Source organism: Lolium perenne, chromosome 1, assembly GCF_019359855.2.
Source record: "Lolium perenne isolate Kyuss_39 chromosome 1, Kyuss_2.0, whole genome shotgun sequence".
NCBI classification, from domain to species: domain Eukaryota; kingdom Viridiplantae; phylum Streptophyta; class Magnoliopsida; order Poales; family Poaceae; genus Lolium; species Lolium perenne.
Window position 1 is genome coordinate 68,677,022 of NC_067244.2, and position 11,971 is coordinate 68,688,992.

The following is an 11,971-nucleotide window of genomic DNA, read 5'->3' on the forward strand; positions in this document are numbered from 1 at the left end:
ATTTTCCTGGGAGCCACCGACAGGAACACAGGAAAATAATTCCTGTCAGCCAACCGTCAGGCATTTCTTTTTTCCCTGTCGGATTTATCCTGGCGGAATTTTCCTGTGGGTCAACCGACAGTAATTATTACCCTGACGGTTTTTGCCAATTTCCTGTAGGTTCTGAGCCGTGGGGAAAAGTCCGGTTTCTGGTAGTGTAGGATATCTCGAAGTTTATCCATCTTCATCTGCATTTATTTTGTTGTACTTATTCTCAATCCCTCCATGGTGGATCCCGTTTTGTTCATATGGATCTCCCTCTCTCTTTCGTTCTGATCCATTTTCTCTCTTTCCTTCGTTTTCCTGTGTTTTGGTCGTCCACCTATGGGATAGAGGATTCTTTGTGTGAGGAGGAAGAAGAAAGAAGGGTGACATGGAGTCTGTTACAGAACATGCCAAGAGAAAGAGGCCTAGTGAATAGACAAAGCTAGTAATAATATGCCAGTTTTAGTGTTTTGTTTTCAGTACAAGGATGACAAATGAGCCTGATTGTTTTGAAACTTGGTTTAGTCATTGTCGTAAAACACCAGATGGAAAAACCGAAATGATTGGAATGGATCATATTTTGAACAGATTTGTGGGTTTTCCACGTATGATACTAAAAATAAGTGGAAATGAGGATATGTGGAAAAAAGTGACTTATGGCCAATTGTGTTTTCAGTCCCTTTTCAAAAGACTGATCTAATGGAGAAAAAGCTAGACACTGTATTTATATTTAACACTTTCCCTCGTGTTTAGGCTATTTTAGTTCTTAGCTCTGATACCATATAGGATTGATGCACTAGCCAAATTTTCTAAAAGATCGATCTGATAAAAAAGGCTATACACTGTCTTTATATTCAACAGAGAGGAGCAGCACAGGGGCAAATGTTCGTCTCATTACAGGTAACTCACAAACACGCTTCTTCATGGTCTCTTCTTCTTTAAACCCTAAAAGCAGAAGAGGCCCAAACAAATGGAGCCTATTCCAGCGGAACAGGATGCCGAAGGTGCCATGGTATTCGAGGATTTCACACTACTTCCGATCAGATGTTATATACAAAACCATAAACTACATGGCACTCTTGGAATGCATAAATGTTGTAATAACATTTCAGAAGTACGGTCCAACCTAGCTTGAACAAAATGGTTTTGGAAGTTTTAAATGACTCATGGTAACATAAATTTAATTTGATTCCCATATGCATATACTCCATCTACCAAAAAATTATATTTGAAAGTGTCAACAAAAATTTACAAAAAAATCTACATTTACATCTCCATAATATACGTGAGTTCGCCAAGAGTCACCGGATGCCGTCGTCGTCCTCGTCTTCTCCTGGGCGTGTTCCGAAGAATACACCGCTCTACGTGTCTTCGTCTGGCTTGTTGATGACCCAGAAGAACCGGCAGTGACTTGTCTCCAGGCCGACCGCTAGCTCGGTCGTCTGCCATCACGTGGTTTTATTGGTTTAACTCTTTTATCGTGTGTCTTTTATATGAGGCTCATCTCTTGGTACTTGAATTTTTTTAAATGTTGTGGCACTACGTCGTATATTATGTAGGAATTTGCTTTACTGATATATATTATTTATCTTATGCATATAAATGTTATCGTATGTTGTTTACAAGGGTATGGTTCCCGGAGTGTATGCCAATTGGGAATACTCAGGTACACCATTTTCGTAGTTGCATCTACACACGGTACAATACTATGGAGGAGGCGGAAGCTAGATACGCTTACTATCTCATACTGACACAATACAAGGACAAGTATATGCCTAGTGTTGAGGGAGCTAAAGTGGAACTCTCACATACATATTACGCTGGATGTACCCAAATAGCCGTTGCATCTACTGAAACGCGGTTTATGGGCAACCAAACGCAAGAGATTTTGCTTCACAACTGATGAGTAGGAATTGTTTGCAACCAAACAACTTGCACAACATAACATGAATTAGTGGTTGCATTTCCCGGACACCATCCATGGAGCCATGTTCTATAGATGGGATCAAATCCTACGAGTAACCAATCAGGCCCTTCGTCTCACTACAGGTAACTCACATACATGCTTCTTCATGGTCGCTTCTTTTGAACCTAAAAGCAAGAAGAAGCCCAAAAATGAAGCTTATTCCAGGGGAAGAGGATGCCGAAGGTGGCAAGGTATTCGAGAATTTCGCACTACTTCAGATCAGATGTTATAAAACCATAAACTACATGGCACTTTTGGAATGCATAAATTTTGGAATAACATTTCAGGAATAGGGTCCAACCTATAGCCTGAACAAAATGGTTTTAGAAGTTTTAAATAACTCATGGTACTTGCAGCAGTGGAGAAACAATTCTACTGTATTTGCCCCCTTCTATGTACTTCTCGGTAAATACATAGGAGAAGATCTCCAGGTACCTGTGACGTGCGCTAATGCAAGAGCTGAAGAACCACCTTCGGTTAGAGCCTGTTCCGCTTTGTGTCTGAATTCGCCAACACGCCTCCTCATGGTCGCTCCTTCTTCCTCGTCCATCACACGTCGGATCACGCCGGCGATCTCTTCCTTGGTGAAGAACCCGTCAGCATCAGCGTGGACGCGGACGGCCACCCCGGCCTGGACCTCCAGCATGGCGGCGTTCATCTTCTGCTCCGCGTAGAGCGGCCACGCGACCATGGGCACGCCATTGAGGATGCTCTCGAGACTGGAGTTCCACCCGCAGTGCGTGACGAAGCAGCCGACGGAGGCGTGCGCGAGGATGGCCGTCTGCGGCGCCCATGACGGGAGGACGAGCCCCACCTCGGACGTCCTCCCAATGAAGCCCCGCGGCAGGAAGCCGAGCTCGTCGTCGTCTTCTTCTCCTCGCCGGGTTCCGAAGAAAGCGCCGCTGGCCGTGTCTTCATCTGGCCTCTTGACGACCCAGACGAACCGACACTGAGTCATCTCCAGCGCTAGCGCTAGCTCGGTTGTCTGCCGCAGCGTAAGCGTGCCACCGCTCCCGAACGACAGATACACCACAGATCCGTGTGGCTGCTGATCCAACCATCTGATGACTCGTGAATGGTCCGTGTCCACGCCGGCCGGCCTGGTCCAGACCAACGGCCCGACCGCGTGCACCGGCAGCTCCGTCACGCCGTCCGTGCCGTCGCCCACCACGGGTTCTAGCGCGCTGAACGTGTTCACCAGGATCCCATCGACTCTCGAGACGTCCTTGGCCATGGACAGGAAGCTGTCGAACGCGTCGCTGCCCCGGTCGACGAGCATAGATCCCGGGAGGTTGTGCGCGTGGATCGGCACGCATCCCGGCAGCCGGATCGGCTCCGTCGCGTCCCTGTACTCCCCGACGAGCCCCGCGTCGATCTCCGGGAGGTGCAGGAACAGCGACAGCAGCATCCACGGCGAGGTGAAGAACATGTAGCACGGGACGCCGAGCTCGGTGGCGACGTCGCGCGCAGGCACGCTGACCATGTCCACCACAATCGCGGCGACCGGCGCGGTTGAGGTTAGCGACCGGGCGATTTCCCGGACGTGCGGGACGCTGGAGACGGCGGCGTGCGTGGCACGTTCGCGCACGGGGGCTGTGGGCGGCAGGGCCGGTGGTGCGGGCAGCGCGACCAGGTTGACGTCGTCGGGGACAGACGCGGCCACGGAGGCGTACTGCTCCGAGGGGGTGTCCGTGGCAGCGGCGAAGAGGAGCGTGGCGGCCAGGCCGTGGTCGGCGACGAGCCGGCGCGCCAGCTCGGCAAAAGGGATGAGGTGGCCCATGCACGGACTGCACAGGAGCAGCACGTGCGGCCGAGCGCTCGCCGGCGAAGGTTCCTGGCCATGTCCCATGGCGCTCGCCAGCGACGGTTCCCGGTCACCTCCCTGGCGCAGAGCGTAGAGACAAGCGGAGTGGTTGGGTTGTTCTTTGCGTCTTTGCTGATGATGCCAGCGTTGTGTGTGCAAACTGCAAAGTTTGACCTTCTTGTACAGATCACAACGGCTAATGCAGCTGGAAGATGAGGAATCTTATGTAAATATGGACATCTTATTTAAATATGCATTCCTAAATCTTGCTTATCTTCAATAATTGTGCATAAGATTCCCAGATTTACATAATATTGCATAGATCCGGATATTTTCTTGATGATAATGCACTTTATACTTGATGATCATGCAATATATCCTTAATAATATGCAATATCAATGCTGAGATCCAGAATGCTTTTGTTGTCTAGATATGATATGTGCAATATTTTTCATGCTGATATGAGTTAACGTGTACTATTATCAACTAGTTAATGGTGTAAATTTATTTCTATGCATTTTTTTAAAAGAAACATAAGAAATATTTTTTTTTCACCTAGCTTGTTGTAATGTCTTCGAAAAACAACCCAGAGGAGAGGTACATGATTGAAAACAGAATTATTTGCAAAATGTACTGGAGTTGAGATATAATACTGTAGTTGAATCTGAGGCCTAAATAAACATTTGCACGAGTGGACAGACCCGATTGTTGGTGCATGTCCACTCGTGAGGAATTTCGGATTTCGGCCCTTCCTCATCAGTTTTTGTAGCTACCTCCTACAAACTCCACCTAAATGGAACTCATCCATCATCTTCAGCAAGCAGCAGAACCTCGATATTGACCCCGGTGCTTGGCTGCTTGCTGAGGACCGAGACAGAGTTACAAGTATACAAAAACACCTTCATTGCATGAACTTTTCGAGATCACGAAACAGAACCTTTCACTTCATCAAGATCAATAGCAGCTTTCAACTGCTTTTCTTCACGAGCAGAAATTCCTTTGGAGAGGACACACAGTTCAACTCCCGACTCGCAGGGTCAAATGTTTTAACCTAACCACATGAACTTCTAACTCAGATTTAAACTGCAAAAAAGAAATGAAAAAAGGAGATGGAAAGAGAATACTCCTAATTTTTATATAGATTCAAGATTAAACTCTATGTTACTGCATCCAAACACATGCACATTTTTTACGGAAGAGGGTGCCAACCAGCCACAACCAACAACAACCGGTAGCAAGCCGGCCGGTTCATACCTACAAGCAAAAACTGTTTGCTCTTTACCACTTCCTGCTAAACTAGAATCAGAGCACGGTCGCATGCCAGGGACTAAACCCTGAATCGAGATTGGCAACTTCAGCGCCAACAACCAGCCCTACGACTCAATCAGCAAGTAGTGCAACTACACATCTAAAGGTTTCATCAGTTCAGAACCAACTTCATTATCAGATCATTCCAGGCGTCAATGGGGCCTGGAACGCACCAATGCAGGCAATCCTTCTGAACCGACGAGGCATCCTTGTTACCCTGTGCAAATGGATGGAACATCCTGTAAGGCCCAGCATGGCCATCAGGTCTCATGGCCGAAAGGCTGTAAATGTCCAAGAGCTTCAGATTCACCACATCCCCTGAACTATTGACCACAGCTAAGGCCTTGTTGAACTCTTCTAGCTCAATCCCCCTCATGACATTATCCATGTATTTTCCACTGTACTCTCCCTTCCTGTAAGGCAATATCCTGCTACAAGTTCCACCACTGGACCACTCGCCATTCTCAAAGTGATCAGGCGCCCAGGTCCTGAATAGAACAACTGGCTTGTGGTTTGTCGAGGAGATGAATTTGAGTACTGATTGTAAAGTCCTGCGATACAGGTGCTCAAATCCAAGTTCAGTTAGGTTCTTGTCCTGACAATAATGACAGCCTATCACCTTACCATTATCCCAATAGACCGCAGTCTTAAGAAACCATTGTCCACCAGCAATGATTACATAGTCAAAGCTCTCATACTGACTTATCCAGGTTGGTTCAAGTACATCAAGGTGAAGCTGGATCTCTGAGGTAGACTCGCCATTCTCATTTTCAGAAACCTCTGATTTGACGAGGAAGGGAGCCCAAACGAGAGACACGGTGAAGTTGTATGATTGGAAGTGCCATCTCCTATTTCTGAATTCTTTGTCATGGTAGACCTCAACAGGTTCGTCAGCCTAGATAAACAGCAAGAAGGTCCAATAATTAGGATAGTGTAGCACAATGAATGCAAGGTCTAAACAAGGGGACAAACGGCATATTACATAAGTATGTCTTGTTCTAATCCAACTAAAAGTACATTGGGACAGGAAAAATAATAACACATATGAACGCAAGTGGGAGATATACTCCACAATTTAGCACCATGGGAAATGAATGAACAACCTGAATTACAAAGAAAGTTCATGGACCATACAGGTTTTCACTATTATAAAAAAATGTAAGCATAAGGCCCTAGAAACTTATCTGCAATATTATTAAACATTGTTGTGTACTTGGGAATAAACACTCATTAGTTTTGCACTTTTAACTTAATCGAAGAAAGACCATGTGCATCAATTTTCTGTAAAATGGCAACAAGTCCTTTACATTCAAATAGTGGACACAAGTCATAAACCACACAAAATGTAATCTGGAAATATCTACTTTTGACCCCTAAACTATAGGCTTGGTTCATATTCCTCTTCAAACATTTTTTGGGCACGCTTGAATCCCTAAACTATCATATGCCAAGGCATATATGTGTAAACTTTGGTTGCAATATATGACTTTGCAATCTGTGCAAAATGAAGTAAATATGTTACAATTTTTTTGCACGGATCGTAAATAACCATATTTTGAATCAAATAATGACATGCACAACTTTAGGTCACAACTACATAAAAGATTCTCTCAATATTATCAGAAGCGATGTTTGCATTACAGAAACTGGCAAGGGGTAAAGAGCTTTGGATATGATTTTTTTTTAGAAAGCTCCTGTAAATTTCTCTTAACATAATTCAGTGTGTGCTTCTCCAATTATATCTGCTAATGAGGCACAATAAAATTTCCAGTGCATTTTATATGCTATTTTTAGGACCATTTAACATAAAAATGAGCATAATTCTTCAAATTAAGCAATAAAAAGATAATTAAATGGAGTTTCGCAGTATTATCATTTACCTTAGACAGAAGGCAAATCAATGACTGAACTTGGTTACGAAGAATGGAGTCACCAATGAAGCCCCATGCTTTGTTCCTCATAGCTGATAGAAATCTCACTTCATTAAATGGTGGCAGATCACATTCATAAGGTTTCCACCTCCAGTAAAGATATACAATATCGGGTCGACCATTCATCATGCAGTTCTGGTGATCATCAATAAATCGACAGCTTGAATTTGTATAGGCTGGGCCGGAGGGATTTGGTAGCCATTCCCCCTTAAAAAGGTCGCATTTTCCTGTGCAAGTAGTATCCACATCAGATTCTAGAAAGGAGAATACTGCAGAAAGAAGTAATTCAGCTTACAATGCTTTTTCTTCTTTAAGATTTCCAAGAGAGTAAATCCTCAGATTAAAGGGTGCATTCAGGTAATAGAAATTCAGAATTGCCCCGCTGACGCTGGGTGACTAATCTTGTCCATGTGGTGCATTTTGAGTCAAAAGTTCACAGCATGGTAACAGAAGGCACCTGGCGCTAATTGCAAACACACTAGTTTAGTTTATGCTTGGTTTTATTTTGCAAAAAAAAAAAAAAAAAAAAAAAAAAAAAAAAAAAATGCCCCTGCTCCTCTCTCTGCTAGAAGAAAAATATTGGATCTGAAATGATTGCTGCCAAATTCCTTATGGCAAGTAAAATGATTTGATCTGAAATTCACCAAATTGTTCTTCCTAGAGACTACCCGTGGAAATAACCGTCCTTATGGATGCAAAGCCACCTGCTCATTGTGATGCCATATTCGTAGAGGCAAGGTTGCCTGGACGTGCTGGTGAGGGTTGCCACCATGCAAGGTCTCAATCTATGAATTCTCATGAAGGTCATCATCTGTGCGCTCATGACGGTCACAAGCACATTCATCCTTGCTACAGAATTCTGCAATCGCTGCTTGTTCTCACCAACGTCAAGGTCATTTGGTCGCTCCGCTTATTGTCTCCAATGGTCGAACCACATAGAAATGTCAACGGCTGTGTTCAATCATTCTTCTATTGGAGATCATGAACTGATGTACTTTTTTTCGAAATGGGGTATCCCCAGCCTCTGCATCAATCGATGCATACGGCCAGTTTTATTACAACCAGCAAATCTCAAAACTTATTACAGATCATGGATCACTTACAGTCGCAACAAAAATAAGCCATCTAAAAAACAGGAACATGAAGCGCCCTTGCATCTTCATATCAGCCGTCGATCAACATGCCAGCCGCACCGGCTGTAGAAATCCTGTGCAACCATTGCCATCCGGTTGCACCCAATATCCATAGTATGGTGCTCCATCTCCGGCTGGAGATATGACCACATATGAACTGATATACTAGGTTTTTTTTTCAAGAAGTCGTGTACTATGTTTGTTGATCATGTGACACTGAACAAGGGTGAGACATGAAAAAAGACCAGGAAATAATTTTCCTTTTCCTAACTACAACTAAGAAATCAAGCCGACATGGAATCCGTCAATGCCAAATGAGTCCTACTTTGCCACGTGGTTGGACTTTGAAGCAAAATGCACCACTTAAACAAGATTATGAGAAACTAGAATAGGATGACTTTGAAGCAAAATGCACCACTTAAACAAGATTATGAGAAACTAGAAGAACATAGATGTGTTGATTCACTTTAGAGGGGCTTAACATTTAGAGGCATGCTGTGCATAAACAAGGAAAACATATAACTAGTCAACTGCATCAGATAAACATGGGTAGTGACGACAGAGCTGTGCGTATGTGACGTTGGAAATACAGTGCATGCCAGGTCATCCACTCCACCAAAGATTACTAATACAAATGCCAGGTCATCCAACAAAGAACACTAACACAAATGAGCAACTCTCAAGTTAACTTTGAAAAGCAAAAAAACTAATTCCTTTACAGCTTAGTAGGTCACCTTTTCAGAAATATCTTTCACATTAATATGAATATATTGTTTCTGAACATAACTAGTCTTCATACAAGACAGCAAGGGTTCAGGAACGAACAGAGCGAAATTCCCAATTCATGGAACCAGAACACAAGTTCCAAGTTCCAACCTTAACTACAAGGAAATAGGCGCCATTCCCGTACAAAATCCTACGGATCTCTGAACTTTGTTAGTCAACTGAGGTTGGAACTGGCAGAGAAATCGCGTACCTTCCTTGCTCTCTAGCGAAGTGGGCGAGGAGGATAAGGAGCAGAGCAGACGGAAGGAGACGCCGGCGAAGAGGATCCACCCGATAGCCTTCAACGCCAGTCCCCATCCCGCTCCGCCTCCCATGCGGGCACGAGGAGAGTACAGCAGCGCCGCCCACGGCGGCCACCTCGTGCCCGAGCCCATGGGGTGCTAATGTGCGGTAGGAGAGTAGGATATGGAGGCCTGAGGTGCGTGCGCGAGCAGAGTGGCAGGAGCCGAGAGGAAGGCGACGGCTTAGAGAGGTAGTTGATGGCGGGACCTCGGCTGTGACGTCGGTGGGCGCTGTCTCCTGCGGTCCTGCCGCAGCCCGCAGCTATGAGCTAGATCTGCTGAGGCATGCGCTCCTCACTGTTTTTGTTTTTTCCCGTTCAAAAATTAACCCTGTCTTCAAAAGCTTAAAGTTAAAAATATAAGGGGGCAAACTTGTACTCCTGTTTCGAACAGGTTTGGCGAAAATAGGTTAACTTGGCCTATCCATTTATTTAAAAGAAAGATACTTAAATGCCATCTTATATCTTATATTTATTATGAAAAATAGAAGATAGTACAAGCGATGACTAGTGGCAAATAAAATAATACGGGCCCTCTTCTTTCTCCGTCTGCTCTTTTCGATCTCGTCCTCCGGAAACTGAAAAATGTACTTAATAAGGGACAAGCATACGGCACCATCAAGCGTCCTAACCATACAAGGGTTTGAAGACCTCAATAGCCACGGATCGATCATAGACTTGCAATTATTTAGAGGCAATCTAGAGACTAGAATAAACCGGATTTTGGAAGTTGCCACTCCAAAAACTATCTAACTAGTATTTCCCTTGGTAGACACACCAACTGTCAAGATCTGAAAAAGAACCAACCGATTTGTTGACGCGAACCCTCACGGGCCACTCATTGACAGTAAAATGGGTAGGGAAAGGTCAGACAGACCTTATTCAAATCCCTAGACAACGGCTAGGGTTGGGTAGTTGTGTTTCTCGTAAACTAGGAACTTCAATGATACTTGGTCTACTTACAACACTGAATTAAGAGTGAACAAATCTGTTCAATCTTTGTCGTCAAAAGTCATCACGCAGGATCCTAGGGAGCTGAGCTGATTAACACACAAACGCACGCGCACACACACCAAAAGCCACAACCTTGCTAGCTCATGAGTTACCTTGTTGGTTCTCCTGCTTACTTTAGTTATGTTGTATGAAAGGAAACTGGAGAGCAGCGGTCTGGTATCTCACACAACACCTTCAATAGCCAATTTGGAGTCACCAAGTCCTTTCAAACAACATGACTAAAGTAAACAAGAGAACTCGGCCCGCCCATCCCTGCTTGGCAGTCCAGATTAACCTGTCGGACTACAAACCTGTCAGATTTTGAATTACTCTCCACGTATGCACTTTTGACAGAAAAGTGTCCATTCCTCTCGTAATTCCATGCCAGGAAATCATCCCCATCAAAGGAAAGAAGTCTGATATTCAAAACAGCATCCGAGGGGTGGAAGATCAAGCGCACCAGATTTTATTTGCATGACTCTGAAGCTGGATCGGTTAGATCAGACGCCCATCTCAACCTTGATTTGATTGTATTTTCCGAAGATTCTTGGGTTTCCTCTCGGCACCCAATTATATCGCCACATCCTGATTTTTGATCCAACTGGTAGTATCTAATCCTAAATAATCTGGCAAAACGAGTGAACAAATAGTACAATAGGGATTTTCTCTCTACTTAAGTCAAGCCCCCACTAAAAGTACATTCATATGCATGTTGTATAAAAAAGAAGTACAAGACACAATGGTTTAAAACACACCTGTGAGCATAATATATTTTGTACAGAACACATATGACAGTTCGTTTTGGCATCAGGAATGTAGCCTTTTTATTCTGAACATTCAGAAAAAACATATTTCAAAAATTGTAAAATCTAGAAAAAGATATATTCATACAGCCAATGATGTACGTTTCAAGTGTGCAAAATCTCAATCTAAAAGAAATTGTATTGTACACTGCACAAAAGATAATTCATAAATAAAAGGTACACAATTATAGATCTAGATGTCTGAACAGAAAATTCAAACCTTGTAAGATTTTATCTTTTTTGTATAGCCCAAAATACAAATAATTTCGGGTCTTCTTAGGTTATAACTGCAGCGGTGGATACATGCAGAACTGCAGAGGTGAAAAAGCACCAGAATTTGGGACCTTTTGTTCTTATTTTCATTGGGACCCGTTGTAGCCTATAAGAGTACTTGTCATGAGACGAGGTTGAACAAGGTATAGAGTGATACCGATGATCAAACCTCGGACAAGTAAAATATCGCGTGACAAAGGGAATTGGTATCGTATGTGAATGGTTCATTCGATCACTAAGTCATCGTTGAATTTGTGGGAGCCATTATGGATCTCCAGATCCCGCTATTGGTTATTGGTCGGAGAAAAGTCTCAACCATGTCTACATAGTTCGCGAACCGTAGGGTGACACACTTAGGGGCACTTCTTTTTAGCTTATGGGCTGGCTTCTAGGTTGTGGGCAACTCAAGCTCAAAAGAAGTCTCTAGCTGGTGGCAAGCTTATTTCTACCGAGAAGCCTTCCTCGCGTGCAATTCCAGAAACTCATCCGGGACAGTTTCCCGAGCTTCTGAGATGAAACCCGAATCGGTACAAACTTCTGCCCCTTTTTTCAGTTCGAATTACAACAGAATGCCACTCCCTAAAAAACGGTTGGGCCGTCTAAAGGAAAAAAAAAACAATGCATCAGAACTCATCCCGTGGCATTGACCCAACTCTTTCAGGAAATGGA

At 44.0% G+C, this 11,971-nt stretch overlaps 2 protein-coding genes across 2 annotated transcripts; both read right to left on the minus strand.

The window, feature by feature from the left end:
• Positions 1–2,164: 2,164 nt before the first annotated feature.
• LOC127296287 (hydroquinone glucosyltransferase-like) lies at positions 2,165–3,958 on the minus strand. The gene has a single exon (XM_051326329.2). It carries the CDS (start codon positions 3,837–3,839, stop codon positions 2,382–2,384), a length of 1,458 nt encoding a protein of 485 aa, XP_051182289.2. The 5' UTR covers positions 3,840–3,958; the 3' UTR covers positions 2,165–2,381.
• Positions 3,959–4,751: 793 nt separating this feature from the next.
• Positions 4,752–9,528, minus strand: LOC127296303 (protein trichome birefringence-like 26). Its single transcript, XM_051326343.2, has 3 exons — positions 9,144–9,528; positions 6,984–7,261; positions 4,752–5,998 (listed from the first exon to the last, which is right to left on the minus strand). The coding sequence occupies exons 1-3, from the start codon at positions 9,325–9,327 to the stop codon at positions 5,216–5,218; spliced, it is 1,245 nt and encodes a 414-aa protein (XP_051182303.1). The 5' UTR covers positions 9,328–9,528; the 3' UTR covers positions 4,752–5,215.
• Positions 9,529–11,971: the final 2,443 nt, after the last annotated feature.